Here is a 26,297-nt window from a genome sequence, read left to right on the forward strand (position 1 = left end):
ATATAAACTAGTATTGCACAGGGGCAGAGTAATTTATAAAAGCATTTGAAGAATGTCTTATCACTTAGATAAAACATTGCAAATTGATTCTTCCTCAGTGACATTATTGACCCTCTCTGTTCTAAGTAGTTATTTAAATCTAGTGGATGGGGGTGGGGAGTGAGAGGTTGGAGGCAGAAGCAAAGCATGCAGCAACAACCAACTTCTTTCTCTCAACTACATTCACTCTATAAAATGTTCAGACTGGTCCTTCACTTGAACCTCAGCATGATACTTGCTTATTAGCACATGCAAAGAGTGCTCCTGCTAAGAACTTTTAAAAGATTTTTATTATACAGGTTTCAAAAAAAGTTTAAGGGACACGAAGTGTCAAAATGAAATCTAAGGCTGTAGGTAGAAGAGGTGAAATAGTGTAAAGCTACTATGAAACAAACTGGTAAGAAAGTGTGGTGCTAGCTGGCTGGTCACACAGTTTCATAAAGGACAGGTTCCAGTGTTCAATAGAAAACAGACTAAAATGTTTTATTTTACCAAACCGGCTAAATTTAGTCCATGAGCACTCAGAGTTTGGACAAACATCAGCTGCTTAAAAGATTCCACTGAGTTCATTTGTAAATGATGGTAAGTGAGTTCCAGAACTGACTAGCGGCACAAAGGTTGGCTTCTCCCAGGTATGGGAGTGATTCTAATAGTTGAGCCTGGGCTTAATCAGCAAAAAGGTACAGTCAACATTCCAAGGCTTCTTAGCCCCAACTGTCTGTGCCATAATAGATGAAAACTTTCTCAGTTTGATTAATAGTAACACTAGTGACTTTGGCTACAGAGCTGAGTGCCTGAAAGCCATGCTCTTGAAATACAGAGATTTCAGTGGACTTGACATTTCTTGAGCTTAACCCTCAGTCCAGCTGACGTGAACTAAGATGACTCTGAGGTCAGCTAGAAGCTTTGGAATTGTGTATAGATTAAGGAACACATATGGAGTGCATGGAAACTAAGGGGCCTCAAAAGAAACTGCTGGCCTATCAAATGCACAACAGACCACAGAGGCAGCATTCCACAGCTTCCAGGGACCACAAGCGTGTTCTAATGCGCATGTTATGATTGAGATAACTAGTTACAGGAAGATTAAATTTGTCTAAGGCCTCCAAACCTCTTGTTTTATGCTTCTGTCATGGGAAAATGGAAGGTGTTAAATGGGTAACAACAAATCTTTGAAACAATACATGATAAAAAGATAAAGCTAAAACAGTTTTGAAGAAAGCGTTTGCTGGATCAACTTGCTTAGTCAACATGTAGTCTTAATTCCTTATGTCTGCATAGAACCAAAGAGTCAAGATATTCAATAGAATTAGATGAGAAACTTTCACATTATGCAGCTGTACAGACCAAGAAAAGTATGACCCTGTGCAGAAATGTTTTATAATGAATGCATACCATTCATATTAATACACTCTGCTCTCTGACTTGTCTACAAAACTTACATACAATGTAATGAAAAATTCCCATTTCTGTCATTATTTTGACTTCAAGACTTTATTATAGTAACATATATAAACTTCTAAATTGGGTTCCTTAAGATAGTTTTTGAAACAGAATGGATAGATACTAGGGTTCTTGTTTATACATGTTTTACAGTGGTTTGATTTCTAGTTTTATATTAATGCATTAGACTATGTAAAAAGATGATTAAACACTTCAAATAATTCTGTAGTTCATAATGCACATTGTAATTAATTTGAAAGGTCTTTAAATAAAAGCTCATATCAATTTGTGATTCTTTTAAATTAGACAATCTTGGTATTGTTTGTTAAATATTTTCTTGATGAATATAAGCTGGTGCATTCAGAACATCCTAACAAAACCCTCGCTAGCAGCGTGAACTAATTATGCTAATAGATAGTTACATCCTATTTCAATTTCTATTAATAGCTGAACACTAAAAAATTAGTTTTGGTGCTCAACTTGAACAGTTTGCTAATAGACTTTTATGGAGAGATGACAGTGCATCATAAAGCTGTATTTCTCATTAAAAGACTAGTTTTATCACACCTAACTTCTGAAAAGCCAAACTATTCCCATGACATTTTCAGATGCTGTACTTCATCTCAGGTTAAGATTTGTTTGGGATATTTGGCTACAAATGCTACATTTCTCTTACAATAAAGGACCTGTTATGATCTGCAGCTTTTTTAGCTCACTGACAGAAATAGTCCTCTGTTAATCATGTGAAGTAATAAATACCTATTATATTCAACATTTAGAAAATTGTCACTATTTAAATTGCTGCTACATGCACAAACTAGATTCAGTGATCTGCAAATATGCAGAAATTGGGAGACATTTCAATCAATGCAACGAACTCTAGTGTGGCTTCTGACATCCCAACATTCCAATGTGTGTTCATCATACCATGTTTTCACAGGTCCCCAGTAAATTACAATGCAAACATGTCTTGACAATTGTAATTTTATGACATTTTGCAACTGTCTGATCTCTTGTGTGGCTTCTGGGACAAAATATAGGGTGATTCTTCTCTCTCACACCGTTCTTGGCTATTTGGAGCAGGAAGTTTGGCAACTCTAGATTAGTTCATGCTGCATTCACTAGCCTTGGTGCCAGGAAGAATGGTCATCAATCCACTTGCTTTGTCTGAAATGTCAATTCCATGCAATGCCCTGAAAAGCCACACGATGACTTCTAGCATAGTGATCAGTTTTAGGATACAGTAGGCGGATTACACCATGATACAGCATGAACCTTCTGTCCCACCCCCACCACAGCAGACATTGAAGCAGGAAACTAAAAACCTTGTAAGGAATTGAATGAAATTTTAAGCACTAAAAGAAAGAAATTTTGTTTAATGGTGATTCCCATCTAAGGTAAAGGAAAACAGTTTTAACAGAGACAAAAATCAGGCATTATCAGAAACGTAACAATCTCCACAATGCAGTAGATAATCTCTATGTATTTTCCCAATATATTAAAATACAGCTTAGATCCCTCATTAAAATGCTTAATACTGAAAGTCCTAATTTTAACTCAAGTTTTATTGAAATTGAATTTATGATGTTCTCAAATTAATCAATTTGCAATACATTATATAGACTTTAATATACATAATTCATGTTTTCATTAGCAAAGGTTTTTTTTTAACATCTGGCAGAGACACAGAAAAGAAGTCAAATATATATATACTCAGATCTTGTAAATTTAAAATAATCAAGGAGTCACTAAAATAAATACTGTTCAGTCTATCATCCCATAACACATTCAAAGTCTTTTCAGTATGACAATTTAAACAAAAAGTCTATTTTTTTTTTAATTTGCTATAAGCTTCCTTAACTCTGTGCATTTGCCAGGGAAAAAACGTTAGCAGTAAAAATACAGTTAAGTTTTACAACACTGATATCTCAGCAGCCGAGCAGGCAGTGTATGTGACCTAAGGATGCCAAAAACATCTCTTTTCTCATCCCACTAAGGAGTAATTCAGAGGAATAAGATGTTTTTACACTGCCCTGAGACCTAAAAAACTTCCATTTTCACTATGGATGCAGCTCCAAATTGGTCTGAAAGCTCCTATCCCAAATGTGACTATGAACATATTGAACCCCAGACAGATAAATAATGCATTTTATGCCCCAACTCAGTTGTATTTAATTGCAAAATAGCCCCAACAAATTGGAAGTACTCCACAGCAGCAAGAAAAATATTTTGTCAAGTGTGAAAGTGACATTACTAACTTTGCAAATACATACTCAGGCTCTCAATAAGGTGCAGAAAGAAGGATAAATAAAAAGAACAAGAAGCCATTTGGAATTAATGAACATTTTGTATAGTGGTTTTGTTTTAGAACAAAGGATACACAAATTAAAAGCAGACTGATCAATTGTTTTAAAAACTACGTTTGGTAAGAAAACCAAGACCAAACTAGTGTTAAAGGGTAGTTTACAAATGTGCAAAACCATGGACAAAGATCCATTTTCTCGATTCTATAAGCTAAATCCAGATACAGTCAGATGCTGAGCATTATTTCTAGCTTCAAAGTAGGAGGTATCTGTTTCATCAACCGGCTGAGGTACGAAAGGCATAGTTTGATTCTGAAGATTATCCCAGTCTACACCATGAAAGAGGGGATGATGTTTCAGCTCTAAAACAAAAGTTTACACAAAATATTAAGACTGTTCTCCTCTGAACAACCAGTTTAGCCACCTCACTGACATGATGCCAGTTAGCTGTTTGGGTGTGATTTACCTTTCTGGACATTCAAAAGCCTACATTGCAAACAGCCAGTGACAGATCAAATGGTGTTTAGGTAAGGAGACATATTTGCACACAGATTAGCGTGACTGACAAAGATGATGGTGAAACACAGTCACTTCACTTTTAAGACTGACAAAGAGTGGTGGTTTATCTGATACTCCTGTGAGGGAAAGTCAGCCAACAACCCCCAGTGGGATCAGACTACTCCCATGCAAACTAACCTTTTCCTCAGTTATAGAGAGAGCAATTTTACATTTGGCACAGATGCTGGATCAAAGGAGGTTGTATGAAATGTGATCTAATGGCCATCATACAAGAAATGGAAAAATCACTTTCCAAGATAGGGCATCTGCAGAGACAAATTTTAATTCCACTTACATGAAAACCTACTCTAGTTTGATCAAGAGACCACAGACCATGGAGTTCCTCCTCCATAGCTGCTGGAGGCAGAATAATCAGAAAATCCTGTAATCTGATTGGTGATTCACTAGCAGAGCTCCCTCCTCAAATCTGATTCCTCCAATTTGAAAGAACATCTATTAGCCTATTCTATCTTCATCATGTGAGATGTCTTTGAGTCATCCTAGAAAAAACTTTTGAACTCTTCCTCTACACACACATTGTCAAGTACTAGCCAGGTTACCAAATGTATAACAAAATACAGTGTGTGAAATGTGGGCAAATTGATGTCAGAGAAATAGAACTGTTATATGTCAAAAATGTGAGGACTCTGCTTTAAAGCTAAAGGGCTGGGAGAATGCCTGGGTCCTTATTAAAGGATTGTTAATGTCTCCCTTAAAAAGGAGAGGTACTGGCAATAAGCTGCAGTCCAACCCTTTATCAAGGAACAAACTTTGGACACTAGCATTCTTGAAACTAATGCCTTTTCTTAACTTCTCATCTGAAAATATCACTGAAGTGACTGGCAGGACACCATTACCAAATGATGCAGCCAAGTTCCTTGGATTCCTCAACCAGTCAGGCTTCTGACTGAGTTGACAGGGAATGTGTTATTAATGACAATGGTAGCTGATCTCAGGAAAATGACATAACAGCAGACATCTTGGCCTATCTTTGGCATTTAATGCAGCTAAAGAGGTACTTCTGTTAAATTTTATGGAGACCTGTAATTGTAAGGCCAAAAGGGACCATTAGATCTTTTAGTCTACCTTCCTGTATATCACAGGCCACTATATTTCATCCAGCTATCCATGTAATTAATCCAATAACTTGTGTTCGGCTAAAGCTTATTTTCCAGAGGCATCCAGTCTTAATTTAAAGACGTCAAGAGATGGAAAATCCACCACTTCCTTTGCCAATTTGTTCTAATGTTAAATCACCTTCACTGTGTAAAAACTTATTTCTAGTTTGAATTTGTCTGCCTTCAGCTTCCAGCCATTGGTTCTTGTTATGGATCATCACTTTAATGTGACTCTATTTAATCCTTCCAGAGGTCTCAAAGGCAATTGTTCCTCTCCAAGGATTTCTCCCACTTTTTCCAAGATCTATGTAAAGCAATTGGGTTATAATGCCAGACAATATGCTAACAGGAGCTCAACAATCTTTTGTTGGGAGGACAGACAAATTGGACACTAAATATCTGTTTTCAGTAAGAGCTGGATAGATTGCACTTTGGAAAGTCACACAAACAATGTTAAACATTAATTGCAAGCAGTGTGACTATATAACAAAGTAAAAATCATTATTTGCTTTCCTTAAAACCTTTTATCAGCACGAAGTCTACACCAGTAGCATAGTGGATACCATAATTCGTAACATATTCTAGCACTCAAGATCAGTGCTAAAGCAGGGACTGTGACATTTTGAAATATTCAATTTATTGCAAAGGTAAAATGAAAAAAGTTTAATAAATACTGACCCTTCAATCCAGCTCTCTTTGTAGTGTCAATGGTTAAAAGAATATTGATTGCATTTTGGGCATTACTGGACAACTTTTCTTCACCCTCAGGCCAAGGAATATCTACAAATATAAAGACACAGACTTGTCAGCAGTTCAAATAGCACAGCAAACTTTGAATTCATCAGTTTTGATGAGAATATAAATTACCTCTTTTCAAAATATTCTGGAAGACTTGTTGTGGTGTTTCATCATTAAAGGGTGGAATTCCAGTTAAAAACTCAAACAAACAAACTCCGAGAGCCCACCAATCTACTGCAGGACCTGAATAAGTGAGAAAGCCAGGCAGTTAGCATAAGAAAGAAGTTGCTAAATAAGCTGTACTGTGACCTATGCATGAAGGATCAACACCACTTGCAAACAAAGTCATTTAAAGCCTAACAGTGGCAGAATTTTGAAAAAATTATCAATCCTGAAAAGCTTTTGGGGAAGGAAGTTTATTATGAAATACTGAGAAACAGACAAAACAGAAGTTGCACTCTGATAATTGTGGCATGAGATTTAAAATTGTTTACGATAAGAGGATTTTTATTTTAAAAAGTCACTATGTTCATAGCTTCATGTTAATATTCAGAGTAACATTTATTGAGGGCAGAAGAGTGTAGGAATAGCATAATCGCAAACTCCTGTACAAGTTAGTCTGACAGTGTCTATAGGCTCTCTCATATAAAGTGCTCTCTTGTGGTAGGAGACAGTCACTGGTAATTTCTCAGCTCCTCTGGAATCAAGGCTGAGTGAACCTTGTAATTCCACATATTACCTTATCACTTCAGTTGCTTGATGCGACTCCACAGGCACAAAATATATATATTTTTTCAATAACCTAAACCCATTTCTGCCAATATTGAGCACAGCCTGCAGAGAGGAGCCAGCATGCAAGAAAATGGATTAATGTTCTACTGTGCTAAAGTTCATCACAGCAATGCAAAGCTACTTCTTTGCTCTGGTGTTTCTTGTTGTTTTCTGGGAAGTGTACAGCTTTTGCCGAACATATGCAGTCAACCCACTTCAACAAGCAGGCAAAGCAGTTCAGACACCACTAGTCAAAGAGCTGCATGCATTCTGTTTTCTGCATCTTTAAGCCATGCCCAGTCCACCTTCTAAAGAATACAGGATTCACTGGGTGCAAAAACTGGTTTGCACAGAAATCCAGGCTTGTAAAAAAAGAGTTTTTTAAAAAAATCATCTCCAAGGTAAAAAGGAAATGCTTTTGATAATTTTAACTTTCCTATGTTTCTAACCTATTGTAGTCTTACTAAACCAGATAGGTCAGTTATAAATTTCCCTGCTGGACACAACAATCAGAGCACCTCTCCCAGCTCAGCACACTAAAGCAATGAGATCCCATCCACTACATCCAGTATACTTGGATGTTTGGGAAAAATTATAAAACATAAGTCAAAGTCTAAGAAGATCACAACTCTGGACAAAATACTAAGGAAAATGTTTCATGGTCTAGACATATACAAATTATTTTAATATTCTTATCCCGACCCTTCTAAGTAGAAATTAATTCCTATCATCTATTTTTGTGGCAAGAAAGCCAAATGCAGTTCTTGCGCACATCTACCTTTTTAACCACATAAATGAACAGACATTATAAGCTATCCCAGAAAGGCTGAGAATTTTAACCCAGCCAGTCATTCTGAATGATCATTTTTCACCATCATCTCCTCCAATTTTATATAACTTGTGGCTTACTCCCGATAGCGAGAAGGTATTTAGAAGTGGTGTGCACTGACTTTCATCTGAAGGGTGTAAGCATAGCCTCCAGTGGCCTGCAACAGGGAGACCAAAGTTTCTCTATATCTTGAGTCTCTTGTAATATGTATTATTATGTGATTCTCTTGTTGCTATATAGAGTTATATGTGCAATTTCTTTAGCCACATAACTTGTACTTGAAAAATGTGATCTAGTTATACTTTGACTTTAGTTGAACACTCCTTTATAGTCAAACTCACCAGACATCAGAATCCCTGAATGTAAAAAAACAATTAGTTAACCATAGTAAGATTATTGCAATAAATTATTTATCATTGTACACATTCATTTAAATATTGTCAATTATGTTTGACACTGGAGAAGTATTTTATTTCTCGCTCGTTGCTTTAATATACTGTGGTACTTTTCTGAGTCACTAACTAACTACAAACACTGTTTTTAAAAAAGTTAAACCTAAATATGCTTTAGGAAATTTGGAGAGGAGCGAAAAAATGGTTACCTACCTTCTCATAACTGTTGTTCTTTGAGATGTGTTGCTCATGTCCATTCCAAGTGGGGGTGTGTGTGCTGCATGCACAGTCGTTGGAAGGTTTTTCCCCTGTTGGGTCGGCTGTGGAGCCCCCTGGAATCGTGCATTCATGGTGGTGTATATAGGTCCTTGACGACCCACCGCCTCTTCAGTTTCTTCTTGCCAGTCTATTCGGACAGAGGGGTAGGCAGGTGGGTCTTGGAATGGACATGAGCAACACATTTTGAAGAACAACAGTTATAAGAAGGTAGGTAACCATTTTTCTTTGAGTGCTTACTCATGTCGATTTCAAGTAGGTGACTCCCAAGCATCTCCTAGGAGGAGGAGGTGTCAGAGTTCAGAGAGTCGCAGAGTGCAGCATCGCTCTGCCAATGCGGCATCGTCTCTAGCCTGCTGTGTAATGGAATAATGCGACAAAGGTGTGGATTGACGACCACGTCACTGCCCTGCAGATGTCTTTAATGGGAACCTGCGCTAGGAACGCCGCCAAGGATGCTTGTGCCTTTGTGGAGTGTGCTGTCAGTGCAAAGGCAGGTATCTTTGCTGGGTCATGGCATGCCCAGATATAGACCATGATCCACGAGGAAATTCTTTGGGGCAACACTGGAAGTCCTTAATCCGTTCCGCAATTGCAACGAAGAGTTGTGTTGATTTTCAAAATGTCTTTACAATATAAAAGGCTAGTGCTCGGCTGACATCCAGGGCATGAAACATTCACTCCTGGTTGCTGGCATGCGGTTTAGGGAAAAAAACTGGGAGAAACGTGTCCTGTTTGCATGGAATTGGGAAACTACCTTTGAGAGAAAGGTCATGTTGGGCCACAACCGCACCTTGTCCTTATAGAAGACAGTATATGGAAGCCCATAAGTCAGGGTCTTAAGCTCAGACACTCTCCTGGCTGATGTTATAGCCACCAGAAATGCTACTTTCCAGGAAAGGTAAAGGAGTGAGCATGTTGCTAGGGGCTCAAAGGGAGGACCCATCAGTCTTGAGAGCACTAGGTTGAGATCCCACACGAGCACTGGTTGCCTTACTTAAGGGTACAGTCTATCCAGTCCTTTGAGGAAGCAGATGACTAGGGGGTTAGCAAAAAACCGATCAGCCAGCTGAACCCGGATGGAAAGCCAAGATGGCGGCCAGGTGCACCTTTATAGACTACACCAACAGGCCCTGTTTCAGGTGCAGTAAATAGTACAGGATTAAGGGAATCTATGACTGCAAAGGTGGAGTGTCCTTTTGTAATGATCAAATAGAGAATCTCTTCCACTTAGCAAATAAGTGGCTCTAGTGGATGGTTTCCTGCTACCAAGAAGGACCTCTCTAACGGGGTCTGAGCATGCCAGCTCCAAGGGGTTTAAGCCATGGAGTTTCCATGCCATGAGGTGGAGAGACTCTAGATTGGGATGCTGGAGGTGGCAGTGGTCCTGTGTGATCAAATCCAGGACGAGGGGCAGGGTCATTGGGATGTCCACTGATAGGTCTAGAAGCGTGGTGAATCAGTGTTGGCTGGGCCATGCTGATGCTATTAATATAATCAATGCCCCCTCTTTCTGATCTTTAGCAGGACCTTGTGCATAAGCAGGAACGCATATAGTAGGGATCCTTCCAAGGGAGGAGAAAAGCCTCCACAAGTGAGCCCCGGCTCTGATTCAGGAAGGAGCAGAGCTGCTGACACTTCCTGTTGTGCCTGGTTGTGAACAAGTCTATCCAGGGAACTTCCCACCGTTGGAAGATATTAACGACATCCGGGTAGAGGGACCACTCATGGTTCTGAAAGTACCTGCTGAGATGATCGTCTAGTTTGTTCCAAGAGCCTGGAAGGTAAGATGCCTCTAGATGTATTGAGTGGGTGATGTACAAGTCCCACAGTTTGAGGGCTTCCTGGTATAGAGGGGAGGAGTGAGCACCACCTTCTCTGTTTATATAGAACATCGCTGTTGTATTGTCAGTCAATACTGACACATCTGCCCTTCAGATGGGTTTGGAACGTCTGGCAAACAAGGCGAACTGCTCTTAGCTCCCTGATGTTGATGTGCAGCAAAACTTCTGCTTGGGATCAGAGGCCTCGAGTCCTGAATCTCCCTAGGTGCACCTTCCCATCCCATTGCTGACGCATCCGTGACTAGAGACAGCAAGGGTTAGAGCCTGGGTACTCCTATGCACACTACTTGTGAATTGAGCCACCATAGGAGGGACTCGATAACTAGTGGAGGAAGTGTGATTATCTTTTCTAGCTAGTCTCTCTTTGGTCTGTACACCGAGGCCAGCCAGGCCTGAAGAGGTCAGATCTGTAGTCTCGCATGCTGTACTACATACATGCAAGTTGCCATATGACTGAGCAGCTTCAGGCAATTTTGCACTGTGGTAGTGGGATATTATCTTAAATCCTCTATGATGGCGCCCATTGCCAGAAAATGCGATTCTAGCAGGAATGCGTTGGCTTGACTGGAGTCTAGAAGAGCTCGCATGAACTCTATCCTCTGAGTGGGAGTTAGAGTTGATGTTGTCACATTCAGTATTAGGCCGAGCCTGTCAAAAGTCAACTTTATTAGGCTCATGTGCTCCTCCACCTGACCCCTGGTATGGCCTTTGATTAGCCAGTCATCTAGATACAGGAATACTTTGTACTGTCACCTCCCCAGGAAGGCAGCTACAACCAACACGCACTTGGTGAACATGTAAGGGGCCACTGATAGGCCGAAGGGGAGAACTGTAAACTGATGAGTGTTGTTGACCACCAACTAGAGGAACGCCTGTGGAACAGGACTATGGACACGTGAAAGGATGCATCCTTCAAATTGAGGGCAGCGTCCTAATCCCCCAGATGCAGGGAAGGGATAATGGAAGTCAGGGAGACCCATGCAGAATTTCAGCTTCCTCATGAATCTGTTGAGGTTTTGCAAGTCTAAAATAGGGCTGGAGCACACCCTTGGCTTTTGGGATTAGGAAATACCGTGAATAAAACCCCTTACCCATGAACTCCTGAGGAATCTCCTCTACCACTCCGGCTTCTGGGAGCATTTGTGCCTCCCGTATGAGAAGATGCTTGTGAGAAGGGATTAGAATTGAAGAGAATATCCAATTCTACCATGTGCAAGACCCATTGGTCTGAGGTGATCTGGGCCCAGGCATGTTAGAAATGGGATAGACAGTTCACAAAATGGGGGGAAGGATCCGGGATCTGGTCTGGTGCACCTTCAAAAGTTTAGTTTGGGAGCCAAAGTCTGCATCACCAAGTCCTCGTCTTGGTTAGAAGAGGGCTGAGGTGGCCTTTGCCTATTATTCGTGCCACACTTCCTGCTGTAATCCTGCCTATGATGAGCAAGGCAGAAGTGTAGGGGAGGCTGTAGTCTGAAACATTTCCTTTGTGGGTGTATGAAGCCACCAAAATTTTAGTGTCTCTCACAAGTCTTTGAGACTGTGGAGTTTGGAGTCCGTTTGCTCTGAGAACAACCCTGATCCTTTTAAGGGAAAGTCCTGAATTGTTTGCTGGACCTTGTGCAGGAGGCCCGAAGTCTGCAATCAACACAGTACAAGTTGTTGAGTCCACTGAGTCTAGAAAGGCTTGCAAGGAGGTTCTTGCTATGACATTGCCCTCGTCGAGGATGCCCCTCAACTCTGACCTGGATTCAGTTGGAAGCAACTCTTTAAACTTGGTCAGTGCATTCTAAGAATTAAAATTGTAGCTGATTCGCAATGTGAAGCTGGAGCCCTTCAGTAGAGTAGACCTTATGGCTGAAGAGATCCGGCTTCTTTGCATCTTTACATTTGGGCATTGGTCCCTACTGCCCTGGCCTCTTTTTTTCATTTGCAGCCGCCTCAACTAATGTGCCCAGCTGAAGGGGAGTAAATAGGTATTCGTACCCTTTAGATGGTACAAAGTACTTTCTTTCCACCCCTTTGGCTGGGAGGGGGGAGGAGGGAGAGGCAGGTGTCTGCCATAGAGTCTTGGTGGTGTTTTGGGTGGTCTTAATTAGGGGTAAGGCCACCCTTGAAGGACCCTCAGGTATCAGGATGTGCACCATAGGGTAAGTCTCCTTCGCCAGCACCTCCGCCTGGAGGCCCAAGTTCTGAGCCACTCTCCTGAGTAGTACCTGGTGGGCTCTGTTGTCCATAGATGGCAATATGGCAGACGAGCCCACCACTGCCTTGTCAGGGGAGGATGAGGAAGATGCTCTTGGCACTGCACCCAGTCCTCTTGTCCCTAAAGTTAGCGGAGATCATCTTACACGGATGTCTCTTGCACAGTACCGAGGATGGCACCAGACTCAGTGCTGGCCTCTGTGCCCTGTGGTGGTTCTTGAGCTATCGACAGATTGGATAAAAATCAATGATTTAAAAAGGATTTTTTTTTATTTAAATCAGATTTTTTTTTGATAAAAAAAACTTATCTAAAGTAAGTAAGGTGCCTCATTGATACTATGTATTGGAAAGCTAATCTTTAAGTTTTTAAAGAAACACAATTTTATAGGTCAGAACCTTAAAAAAATGCCAGTGTAAAATATACTCTAATTACAAAAAGTAAATCACATTAAGTGTTTTAAGTAAAAAGAATAACTGAACAGGAAGCTTATCCTTCTTGTCAATTTTATTATGTAAAGTTGGGCTGAAATTTTGCTTTACCACTAGAAAGCAGTGCAAATCAGGACTGCTTCAAAATTGCAAGGCAACTTCTATAAATTAACAGTTGATTCAATGGCTAATTTAACCAAACCTAAATATATTTAGAGGAAGGATGGTATTTCGCTAAAGCACTAGAGAGTCAAGAGTTCTGGGTTGAAGACCTGGCTCCACTGAAGTCAATGGGGCCTGGGATTTCACCACTGGTTCCCATACCCAGGTCTGCACTGATTTCCTGCATGGTCTTCAGTAAATCGTTCTGAAAAAATGGATACTAACTTTTTGTAACCATGTTAGGTGTGTGCATGCCACATGCACAGTTGCCAGAGATTTTTCCCTTAGTGGTATCCATAGGACCAGCTCTAGTGCTCTCTGGAGTCGCACACATATGCGCCGGTATAAGGGATGCCGCCGGTTCCGCACTTTCATAGTTCCTTCTTGCTGGTAACTCCAACAGCAGGGTAGGAGAGTGGGCCATGGAATGGACATGAGCAACACAACTCTAAGAACAATAGTTATGAAAGATTAGTAACTTTTTTCTTCTTTGAGAGTTTGCTCATGCACATTCCATGCTAGATGACTCGCAAGCAGTACCACTGGAGGTGGGCTTGGAGTTCATGGACATGCTGATTGCAACACTGCTCTCCCGAAGCTGGCATGGTCACGGGCCTATTGTGGGATGGTGTAGTTGGATGCAAAGGTATGAACTGACTACCATGCTGCAGTTCTGCAGATGTTCTGGATTGGTACCTGTATGAGGAATGCTGCTGACGAAGCCTGAGCTCTTGTGGAATGAATGGTCACGATGACCAGAGGCGGGACCTTTGCCTGCTTGTAGCAAGCTCAGATACAGGCAGTTAGTCACAACAAGATTCTTTGGGATGATGCAGGTAACCCTCTCACCCTTTCCGCTACTGCTACAAAGAGTTGCATAGACTTGCGGAAGGGCTTAGTTCTCTCGATATAGAAGGCCAGGGCCCACCTAACCTCTACTGTATGGAGAAGACATTCCTCAGGGGTCTTGTGAGGTTTTGAAAAGAAAACAGGCAGAAAAACGTCCTAGTTGTTATGGAATTGCAACACCACCTTCAGTAGGAAAGGCCAGATGGGGGCGCAGCTGGTCCTTGTCCTTGAAGAACACCGTATAAGGGCTTCTGATGTCAGTGCTTTGATCTCTGAGACCTTTCTGGTCGAGGTGATCAGCACCAGGAAGACGACCTTCCAAGAGAGAAGCAGTAAAGAATAAGATGCCAATGACTCAAAGGGAGGGCCCCCGTGAGCTTCAACATGACCAGGTTTAAGTCCCATGGGGAAATCGGGTCACAAACCTGAGGGTAGAGTCTTTCCAAGCGCTTGAGAAACCGGACCATCATCTCATGGGAGAACACTGATCTGCCCTGCACTGGAGGGTGGAAGGCCGAGATGGCTGCCAAGTGAACCTTAATAGATGACAGAACCAGACCTTGATGTTTTAGATGGAGTGGATAATCCAAGATAGACTGCAGAGAAGACCAAGATGGTGTAAGATTCCTTTCAGAGGCCCAAGTGAAATATTTCCACTTAGCTAAATAGGTAGCCCTGGTGGAAGGCTTTCTGCTACCTAGAGGAACTTGCTGAACCTGTATTGAGCAGGCCTGCTCTTCAGGGTTCAGCCATGCCAGCAAGGTGCAAGGAGGCGAGGTTTTGGTGAAAGCAATAGGCCATGGTCTTGTGAAATCAAGTTGGGATGGTGTGGGAGTGTGAGTGGAGCTGCCACTCAGAGGTCCAGAAGTATGCCGAACCAATGTTGGCATGGCCACATCAGAGCTATCAGGATAACCTTCGCCTTGTCCTTCTTGATCTTTAAGAGGACCTTGTAAATCAAGGATCGGTGGGGAGGCACATAGTAGGCAGTCTGCCCACGAGAGCAGGAAGGCATCAGAGAAAGAGCCCCTGCTGAGACCATGCAGCGAACAGAACTGATGGTATTTCCTGTTCTGTCTGGTGGTGAACAGATCCTCCACCTGGGGAGGCCCCCACTTCCTGAAGATGAGACACTGGCAACCTCCAGGTGAAGAGCCCACTTGTGGGGAGAGGAAAAGCATCTGCTGAGGTGACCCGCCAGAGCATTCCAGGCTCCCAGGAGATGTGATACCCTGAGATGACTGGCATGCTTTTCATAGAAATCCCAGACCTGGAGGAACTCTTGACAAAGGGCTGAAGAGTGAGCTTCCCTCTGCTTGTTAATGTAAAACATCGAGGCTGTGTTATCCCTCAAGACCTCCACCACCCTGCCTGAGATCTGGGGAAGGAACCTGGCAAGCCAAGCGTATTGCCCTGAGTTCTCTGACATTTACATGCAGGAAGAGTTTTTCCTTGGAACAGAGGCCCTGAAATTGTCGAGGTGGGCTCCCCACCCTAACATGTCCGAAACCAAGGTTACCAACAGATACAGGGCGGCAAAGGGTACCCCCTTCATTATAGAATACGAGTCTCTCCACCAAGTCAGTGAAGCTAGGATGGGCAGTGGAATTGTGAGTACCAAGTCCAAGTGGTGTCTGCCCGGGGAGTAGACTGACTCCAGCCACATCTGTAGAGGTCAAGTATCAGAGAGGTAGCCGTGTTAGTCTGGATCTGTAAAAAGCAACAGAGGGTCCTGTGGCACCTTTAAGACTAACAGATGTATTGGAGCATAAGCTTTCGTGGGTGAATGCCCACTTCGTCAGACGCATGTAGGCATTCACCCACAAAAGCTTATGCTCCAATACATCTGTTAGTCTTAAAGGTGCCACAGGACCCTCTGTTGCTATCTGTAGGGGTCTGAATCATAGCCGCTTGTACTGCACCACATAGGTACATGCCACCATGTGACCCAACAGTTTGAGGCAGACCTGGGAGGCTGTAAAAGGGTGGGCTGCGACCTGGGTGATCAGGTCTGATATAGTTCGGAATTTGGTAAATAGACCGTGGCCGGGTGGAGATGAGCATTGCCCCGATGAACTCTATTCTCTGAACCAGGACCAAAAGTTGACTTCTGCTCGTTTATTAATGGACACAGCGCCTGAAAGGTGACCCATACTATGCCAATGCTGTGCTGAACCTGGACCCATGAGAGGCCTTTGATCACCCAATCTCTAAAGTACAGGTAGACTTGTGCTCCTTGATGTCTGAGGAAGGTGACAACTACTGTCATACACTTTGTGAAAACTTGTGGGGCTGCCAACAGGCCAAAGGGAAGAGTTGTGCATTGGTAGTGGCGTTGGGCCACCACTAACCTGAGGAATCTCCCATTCCCAGAGAAAATGTAAAGTGGAAATAAGCGTTCTTCAAATTGAGGGCAGCGTACCAGTCTCCTGGATCCAGGGAGGGAATGATGGAGATCAGGGATACCACGTGGAACTTCAATTTGTTGAGATATTTGTTGAGGTTACACAGGTCCAGGATGGGCTGTAGACCCCCTTGGCTTTCAGGTTTAGGAAATATTGGGAGTAAAACCCCTTCCCTCTCAAGTCTTTAGGATCCTCGTCTACAGCTCCCACATGTAAGAGGGCTTGCACCTCCTAGACGAGAAGCTGTTTGTGAAAAGGGTACCTGAAGAGGGACGGGGGTGGGTGGACAAAAACTGGAGGGTGTAACCGACTGTTATAGTGCTGATCAGTCAGCAGTCTGATGTTATGTAAGGCCACACTGGGAGGAAGGGGGGATACATTTGGAGCCGAGTCTGGTATACCATCCTCGGGTGTACTTTCGAAAGGCCTGCCTGGCCCCGCCAGGGTACCTACATGAGCCCGACTGAGAAGCTGAGGCAGAAGGTAGGGGTTGATGATGTTATAGACCTTTGCCTTTCTTTTGTAGGGCTCCTGCCTGGGAAGCGCCGGAAACCTAGGAGGCTGCTGAGGTCTGAAAAGCTTCCTTGAGGCCGGAGATGTGTAAAGGCCCAGGGAACAAAGCATGGCCTCAAGTCTTTGAGGTCATGAAGGTTGGAGTCAGTCTGTTTGGAGAACAGGAAGGTATCCTCGAAGGAGAGCTCTTAGATGGACTGTTGCACTTCATGAGGCCCAATGATTGGAGCCACAAGTAGCGCCTCATGGTGACAGCTGACAATTGTTCTGACTGCTGAGTCAGCCGTATCCTGAGCTGCCTGGAAGGAGGTCCTGACCACCATTTTGCCTTTCTCCAGGATGGCCATGAACTCCTGCCTTGACTCCTGTGGCAGGGAGTCCTTGAACTTGGCCATCTAGTCCCACAGGTTAAAATCGTACCTCCCCAGCAATGCCTGCTAGTTAGAAATATGTAGCTGGAGGCTGCCAGTCGAAGAAACCTTGCATCCGAACAGGTCCTATTTTTTGAGATAGGGCTCAACGGCCCCATCTGTCCCGCTTGTTTGCAGCCAACACCATGAGGGACCCCGGGGAGGGGGCGGGGGAGAGGCGATGGGAGCGAGTACAGGGACTTGAGCCGGCTGGCTGGTACATAGTACTTCTCTGCCCTTTTTGAGGTAGGGGGCAGAGATGACGGGGTCTGCCATAGTTCCTTAACAGGTTTCAATGCCGCCTCATTAACTGGTAGGGCCACTCTGGAGGGAGCCGCTGCAGCCAGCTTATCACAAGCTGTGCACAGACTCCTTCAGATCCTCAGCTTCCAGTCCCAAGTTTGTGGCGACCCATTTCAGGAACTCTTGATGGGCCCTGAAGTCATCTGGTGGAAGCAGGTTACTAGGGCCTGCGATTGCCTCATATGGGGATGACTAGGTAGAGGCTAGCACTGCAGGAGGGGTTGCTTCTTCCTCCTCCACCTGCATCACTTCCATTGGGGCCACTTCTGGGACCTTGGTAGTCAGGGTCCAGTGTCAGGTGGGACGAAACAGTGGCTCACCTGTTGGACACTACTGAGTATGACCGATAGGAAGGGGCCTTGGTATCAGGGAAACCCCTACAGGTTCCAATACTGCCACTGCATGGGTCAGTGGCGTGTTGGCCAAGCGCTAGCTGGGGGGCCAATACCGAAGTCTGATGTGTAGGTTGGGTACCGGTACTTCTTCAGCAGGGTGAAGGATTCCTTCTCAGACTCTGAAGAGGATTCTTCTCTCAGAGACAATGACGGTGCCGTACCCGCTTCCGCCTTCAGGTGGTGCTGGGGAACCAGTGACAGACGATGGGCTGGAGACTGCTGCAGCAGGATCATGGAGGGTTTTCCTCTGGATGCTTCTGTGATAGTCTGTGTTCCAATGGAATGCACCGACTCTTGATTCCTTCTATCCCCAGTAGTCCTGGCTGGCAGGGGGCTTTGAGGGATGGGCAGGATTGGGAGGGACATCAGATCCTTTGCTGCCTGGAAAGCCAGAGTTGAAGGGGCCTGTAGGCTCAAAATTCCATGATGGCTCCCAGGAGTTAGGAGGTGGGACCCAGACTGGACATGGTGCTCTAGGCAGAGTTGCCGGAGCTGACTATGGCTCTTGGGAGGATGAGCAGAACGGCATGGGTCTCATTGTGTCAGCCACTCCCGCTTGACCCTCTTCAACATTGGAGAGCACCCTCTCTTGGCTTGCTGTTTCTTATGCTTCTTCCTTGGAACCAGGGATGGAGAACGGTGCTGGGAAAAGCATGGTGCTGGTGGAGTACTTCACACGGAAACCAAAGTGCTCAGCACCAATTCAGAGCGACTTGGCTCCGAGGCTGGTCTGAGGGCTGCCTCCATTAGTGAGTGGTCTCAAGCCTCTGCAAATCTGGCACATCTCTTTAATGTAAGTTTCCCCAAGGTACTTTAGACAGAGAGAGTGCAGGTCACTAACTGGCATGGGCTTGCCGCAGGACGTACACAGCTTGAAGCCTGGGGACCGGGGCATGCCCAGCCCTTGGGAAAAGAGTCCCTCAACAACAGGGACCACTATATACACTAATACTAACTAATAACTATATAATACTATACAATAGACTACAAAGCCCAAACCACTGAGAAAGCATTGCAAGAGCACGAGGGATCATTCCAAGCAACCATCACGGGTGTAAGAAGGAACTCAGGGGGTATGGAGCCAGCGGCATCCCTTAAACCGGTGCATTCACATGCGGCTCCAGGAGCCCTACAGCCGGTCCTATGGATATCCCTAAGGGAAAAATTTCCAGCAATTGTGCACATGGCATGCGCAGACACCTATCATGGAATGGACATGAGCAAGCACTCGAAGAAGAATTTCAGTTTCCCCTTCATTAAATGCGTAGGGATGTTGAGATTTAATGTTTGTAAGGTGTTCTGAGATCCTGGGATGGAACACAGCGTGAAAGTAGAAGTGCAAAGTATTACATCAAATTCTTATTTAGGAAATATTTGTTTAGCTATTTAAGTTATAATGTTAAAAGAATAACTAGTATTTTAATTGTATTGAAACAATGTAGTTTAGTTGTATAGTAGAACTTCACTGTCATTTATGTATGAACGGGTGATTCACAAATTAATGGTCTCCCTGTTTCTCAATGCAGATTTAATAGAGTTCCATAAGAGGTCTGAAATCACTAATAATTCATTAAGTTTACAAAATATACTACAGAAAATCTACTAGTATACTATTCAGTAGCAAATAAAAGTACAATCATCAAATGAATTCAACACATTTTGTGATGCATTAGCCTTGTTTTTTGTTTTTAACTGTGCTTGTTTGCTTCCTTGCTAATTTGCAATTTGTCTCTGAGGCAGTCTTTCCATTGACTTGGATCAGACCCCAATTATTGGTGCAGATTATTAAGGTGATATTTTGTTTTCTTTAAGAAGTCTTAAAATCTGTTACCATTTTCCACTCAAAATAAAGGTTGCTACACAATCAGTCTGCCTGAATATTCAATGGAAATATTGCACTGAATCAATGTGTATTTTTAGGATTTTCATTAAATCCACAAGTTGGCTCTCTGATATAAATGGAATGAAACTTATTTTATTCGAAAATATGATTGCAAAAGCCACTTTTCAACATCCCTCTAATTCTGGACTAGATTTTGAAAATAACCAAATGCCTAATCCAAAATTAAGGCGCAAGGACCAGGTTTTCAAAGATATTTATGCATGTAAAGATGCGTGTGCCCAGGTATATTTTCAAGAGCTCCTGGCACTTAACTCCCTTTGAAATCAATGGGAGTTAGGTGTTTAGGTGGATTTTCAAAAATGCCTATCTGCATCTTTAGGCACCTAAATACCTTTACAAATCCATCCTTAAGTGTCTACAAAATGTGTTTTAAACATCAGTCACATTCTTGCATTTATAAAAAAATATTCTTACCATGAGGCTTTGATAATAGCAATTCAGGTGCCAGGTAGTCTGGGGTTCCTAAAATGCGTTCACCTTCCACAGGGGCAGCCCCTCTTCTTACACTCTTTGGAGTCCTATATGGTGTGTCAGCATTTCCCTGATTAGGTGTCTTATGCCAAAGAACAGAGAAAAGATTTCAAATACAAATGTCATACAAAGAGCCAATAGTCTATTTCTCTTTCCAGTAAAAATACTGGCTAGGACTGCAATTAATTTAAGATACATCTTACAACTTGTACATTAATAGTATTTTATTTCCAAGTTCCAAAAAGTGTGCTTATTGCCCACTCTTCACACAACAAATTGCAATCAGAACTGCAACAGGTTTTGTACCTTTTTTTTGCTGAATGAATTTCAACTACCCCAAAGCATAAGAATGAGTGAGTCCCATTCCTTCACTCTACAGGAAAATTCTTTCTGAACAATTGCTCTAGTATCATAGAGCCATAGAAAACAATTTCCCTTAAAGAAATGAAAGAATATCAGTCTTCTTACAGTCTTCAATTAGAATGACTCCTCCCACTATGAATCTCAAAGGTAATTTATACAGGGGATTGTCCAGATAGCCTCAGCTTTTAGCAGTGTGTGCTCAATAACCAGGCTAAAGTGGATATATATATGCATATGTATTCAATATATTTTAAAATGTAACGCTCATCTAAAAACTAGAATTTGGCATCATGGGATTCCACAGCTATTACATCCCAGATTTACAAATAATATGGCTTTTGTTGTTTTTAAGCTGTCCGCCCTGTTGACAGCCTGGGATCTGGAAGTCAAGCTGGGTTCTTGGAGTTATATATTCATCTCCAGTAATAAAGATTCTGCAGGTGAAATTCTGCCCAGTGTTAAACCTATGTGAGTCTTACTTTCAGTGGGGTTGCACAGTGCATCATTTGAAGACAATGGGATTTCAACTAATTGCCCTAAAATGGTACTTCATTAACAACTGTTGATATATGAGCTCGAAGATAATCCAATACGTTCTCCATAGCGATGCTGGCACTTAACGATTGACAGAGTAAAATCTTCTTGTTTTAGTGGAAAAAAGTAGGATGCTACTGAATAAACACAGTGTATGTTACATAATCACTTTTCAGAATAGAGACTCCCGTAAGTCAAAAACATGTAGCCCTCACTTGATCCCTAACTTTATCTTTGATGCAATAGTCCAATGCACACTATGCTTACTGTCATATTAGCAACAGAACCTGCCCATCGGAAAGGACAGTTACCTGTTCCGTAACTGGCGTTTTTCGAGATGTGTTGCTCCTGTCTATTCCACAATAGGTGTGCATGCTTGCCACGTGCACCGGTGCTGGAAGTTTTTCCCTTAGCAGTACGTGTAGGAGGGGAGCACTGCTGCGACCCCTGGAGTGGCGCCTCTATATCGCGCTATAAGGGGAGCTGCGCACTCCCCACCCTCGGTTTCTTCTTGCTAGACAACTCCGACAGAGGGGAAGGAGGGCGGGATGTGGAATAGACAGGAGCAACGAAGAGGTCGAACCGGGGAGCTCCCCACTCTTGGGAGAGTTGTTGGGCGACTTCCCAGTGGAGTGACCACTCGTATTGGTGGGAGAACATCCTGCTGAGGCAATCGGCTCACACATTGCGCACGCCGGGTAGATGGAAGGCCCGTAGGGAGATATCGTGGGCTATGCAAAACTCCCATAGGTCCAGGGCTTCCCGGCAGAGGACCAAGGAACGCTTGCCCCCCTGCCTGTTGATGTAATACCTTGCGGTCGTGTTGTCCGTGAGGACTCTGACCACCTTCCCGCGAAGGTGCAAACTGAATGCTACGCATGCCAGGCGTACTGCCCTCAGCTCCCTGACGTTTATGTGCAGAGACAATTCCAAGGTCAACCATCTGCCTTGGGTTTAAACGTCCCCTATATGGGCTCCCCAGCCCAGGTCCGAGGCATCTAATATCAGGTCTAGAGAGGGAGGGAGTTCTCGGAAGGGGACCCCGTTCAGCATATTGCTTGGGAGGGACCATCATTGAAGAGCGGCCACCATGTTGGGAGGCATCGTGACCACCTTGTCCAAGCTGTCCCGGGACTGGGAATACTGGGAGGCCAACCAAAGTTGGAGGGGCCTCATTCTGAGTCTCGCATGTCGCACCACAGACGTGCATGCTGCCATGTGACCTAGGATTTGAAGGCACACCCTTGCCGTCGTCACGGTGAAGGCCGTGACCGAGGCTATGAGAGCTTTGAGTGTCTCGAATCTGTCTCGGGGAAGAGAGGCTGTGGCCTCTAGGGAATCTAGCGGAGCCCCTATGAACTATATGAGCTGAACCGGTACCAACATGTACTTGGCCTCGTTCACCACTAGGCCAGACCCGCGCATGTAGACAGCAGGAATTGCATCTGGGCCTACACCTGGAACCGGGAGCTGCCCTTGAGGAGCCAATCGTCCAGGTAAGGGAAAATTTGCAGTCCGTTCCTCCAGAGGTGGGCTGCCACCACTGTCATGCATTTGGTAAAAACGCTGGGGGCCGTGGAAAGGCCGAAGGGGAGGACTGCAAACTGGTAATGGTCCCGCCCTACCAGGAAGTGGAGGAAGCGCCTGTGACCCTCGAAAATATGGATGTGGAAATATGCATCCTGGAGGTCCAGGGACGCAAACCAATCCCCTGGGTCTAAGGAGGGGATGATGGAGGTCAGGGATACCATGCGGAACTTGTAGCGGACCATAAACCTGTTGAGGTTCTGCAGGTCCAGGATGGGCCGGAGCCCGCCTTTTACCTTTGGGATCAGGAAGTACTGGGAGTAAAATCCCTTGCCCTGAAATTCCGCCGGTACCCTCTCCACCGCACCTAGGTTGAGAAGGCACGCCACCTCTTGGTTTAGGAGGGTGGCATGTTCCCAGTCCCAGAGGTCCTCCCGGTGTGAAGGGTGTGTGTGAAGTGAACTGCAACATGTAGCCCCTGAAAATCGTGCTGAGGACCCACTGGTCCGACGTTATACGGGACCACTGCATTTGGAACGCAGATAACCAGTTGCAGAACACAAACTTCATTAACTGCGGGGTGTCCATGGCAACAGGCCTGGTGGCCCCCAGCAAAGAGTCAAAACCGCCCTCTTCCCCTGCCTCTTGCCCTTCGAGGAGCCTGGTCACGGGGCCGAGCGGGACTGACGCTGAGACCTGCGTCTCTGCTCCCTCAGTTGCTTAGGAGGGGGCGCATATCTGCCCCTAGCAGGGGGAGTGGAGGTCTGTGGCCTAGGTTTGTCCTTCGCTGGCGGGACATATATGCCCAGAGTTCGCAGGGTGGTACGGGAGTCTTTCATCCCATGCAGGCAAACACCAGTTTGGTCCGCAAACAGCGCTTTCCCGTCGAAGGGAAGGTCCTGCATCAGAGACTGAGACTCTGCAGACAGACCAGACAGGAGAAGCCATGACGCCCTTCACATGGATATGGCCAACGCCATAGAACGGGCTGCCGTGTCCGCCGCGTCCGAGGTGGCCTGGAGGGCTGCTTTCGCCGCTGCTGCCCCTTCCTCAACCAGAGCCTTGAACTCTTTCTTGTCCAGGTCCGGGAGAAGAGGCTCAAACTTCGATAGAGACCCCCAAGTTAAAATCATAGTGGCTCAACAGGCCTTGGTGATTGGCCACCCGAAGTTGAAAGCTCGCAGAAGAATAAACTTTCCTGCCAAAAGAATCAAGTCTCTTGGCGTCGTTGTCCTTGGGGGTGGGTGCAGGCTGGCCGTGGCGTTCCCGATGGTTGACTGACTCCACCCCCAGGGAGTTAGGTGCCAGGTGGGAGTACAGGTACTCATGTCCCTTAGCCGGAACAAAGTACTTTCTCTCCGCTTTCTTGGAGATAGGGACCAAGGAAGCTGGGGTCTGCCACAGGGCAGTCAATATGTTGGCCACACCTTGGTGAAGGGGTAGGGCTACATGGCCTGGTGCCAAGGAGGACAGTACATTGAAAAGGGTGTCCGATGGCTCCTCCATCGCCTCAGCCTGGAGTTGGAGATTCGAGGCCACCCTTTTGAGGAGCTCATGGTGAGCTTTAAAGTCCTCCTGTATAATGGATGGAGGTGCCACTATGGTCTCCTCCCGTGTCAGCGAGGGGACCGGTCCAGCTACCAGGGCATCGCGAGGTGCCACTGGTTCGACTCCCAAGACTGAGTCTGGGCCCGGTGCCGCCGGTTCGGTGCCCGTTGACTTCTGATTCCGAGCGGGGTCTCGCCTGGGCAGGCAATTGCGGCCATGGTGCCCATTGACACTATTGGCCCTGCCACGGTGCCCCTTGCCACTGACCGGCTTGGGTGCCAAGCGGTGGAGGCTGCTCTTGGGCCCAGTGCGGCTTGGGGACGGGCAGCTGGGTGCCGAGGTGGCTGTTGACCTCATGGTGACGTAGGAGCAGTGGGAGCATCTACGGTTGTGCTGGTGCCGACCTTGAGATATGGACCTCGACGATGACCGGTACTCGACTGAACTACTGCTCTCATAGTCGTCCCGGCGATTGCAGCTACGACACTTCAATGCCAGTTACGCCCAAGGAGAGCTCTGTCCATGGTGTCTGGCGGAGCGGGCACTCGAGCCCGAGCGTCCATAACGATGGTGTTGGGATCTGCTCCTGTAGCTCCTATCCGAAGAGGAGCGTCGACGCCGTTTCTCTCAGTGCCTGCGCTCCCGGTGGGGAGTGGAGGACCTTCGAGACTCCCGCACGGGCGAGTCAGCCAGTCTGATTGGAGTGGAGGGCTGACACGAGCTATGTGAGGACCTCATCAAATGGGGCACACGGTCCTCAGAGCACGGGCTGTGTCTTGCCAGGGAGGACTGGTGTGCTCCCAACAGCGGCTTCCCTTAGGACCGGGGGCCCGTCTCGGGTGGCGCACCCAACATCGGGAGGGAGAGCATGTCACGTGTGGCCTGTGCAGCCTCTGGCATTCTCTCCGTGGGAGAGGCACACATGGACGGGACCGGGCTACTCCGCTCAGCGCGAGTCGGAGGTCTGGGTCCCGAGGGGGATCGTGGGCTGCCCAACTCGGAGCCGGCCTCACCCATGTCCTTTTGTTGGTACCGCTGAATCTTCCCTTGCTTCTTAGCGGGTGAGCAGTGCCAACTGGTGGAGGGCGCCTCGCTCCGCACGGAGGATGTGGTACCCAATGCTGAGTCCAATCGGCGCGCCGGTGCCAGGGCCAACGCAGATTCCACTAGCAGGGCCCGGAGCCGGATCTCTCTCTCACATTTTGTTCGAGGCTTGAATGACCAACAGATCTTACAGCCATCAGTTACGTGAGTCTCACCCAAGTAGCGAAGACACTGAGTGTGCGGGTCGCTTCTTGGCATAGAACCGCGACAGGATTCGCACGACTTGAAGCCTGGGGCATGCCCCGCACCAGGCAACTAACTAAAGAAGTTATCCAACTATGGAGAAGATGAGTACTACTAAGGCTACTAGAAGGGCTACAGCAAGGCTAGAGCACAAAGTTCCAACTATCTTCACTGGCGTCAAGAAGGAACTGAGGGTGGGGGGAGTGCGCAGCTCCCCTTATAGCGTGATATAGAGGCGCCACTCCAGGGGTCGCAGCAGTGCTCCCCTCCTACGGGTACTGCTAAGGGAAAAACTTCCGGCACCGGTGCATGTGGCGAGCACACACACCTACTGTGGAATACACTGGAGCAATCACTCGAAGAAGAAGGCACATAGGTCCCATTTTAATACTAGGTTGACTTTACAAGATTCAGTTTTACTACATACAATTCGATACCTAAACGTACAGCCTAAAATTATATATATAAAAAAAAGCTGTAAGACCATCTTGTACAGAAGATAAAGCAGTTGCTGTCCTAACTCTGTGCAGGCTGAACTATATGCTACAGCTAATTTCCATGGCTGATGTGATTTCACAGTAAAGCAGGAGCTAGCAATCCAAAAAAGGCCAGATAGTCACAGGAAAGAAAAAGTGGGGTTTTTAAAGTTAACACATTGAAGTTAGTCTCCTTTAGTCTGCCAGGG

General features: G+C 45.3%; 1 protein-coding gene across 2 annotated transcripts in view; it reads right to left on the reverse strand.

The window, feature by feature from the left end:
• Positions 1 to 886: 886 nt before the first annotated feature.
• The window catches only part of MASTL (microtubule associated serine/threonine kinase like), a 46,044-nt gene continuing 20,633 nt past the window's right edge, over positions 887 to 26,297 (reverse strand). For both annotated transcript variants that reach the window (XM_054020759.1, XM_054020760.1), the window contains exons 9-12: positions 20,297 to 20,435; positions 6,329 to 6,442; positions 6,140 to 6,241; positions 887 to 4,147 (exon numbers count right to left, since the gene is read on the reverse strand). In XM_054020759.1, the coding sequence (XP_053876734.1) occupies positions 3,990 to 4,147; positions 6,140 to 6,241; positions 6,329 to 6,442; positions 20,297 to 20,435 (513 nt within the window). In that variant the 3' untranslated portion in view covers positions 887 to 3,989. The remainder of the gene's footprint in view (positions 4,148 to 6,139; positions 6,242 to 6,328; positions 6,443 to 20,296; positions 20,436 to 26,297) is intronic.

Source organism: Malaclemys terrapin, chromosome 2, assembly GCF_027887155.1.
Source record: "Malaclemys terrapin pileata isolate rMalTer1 chromosome 2, rMalTer1.hap1, whole genome shotgun sequence".
Taxonomy (NCBI): Eukaryota; Metazoa; Chordata; order Testudines; family Emydidae; genus Malaclemys; species Malaclemys terrapin.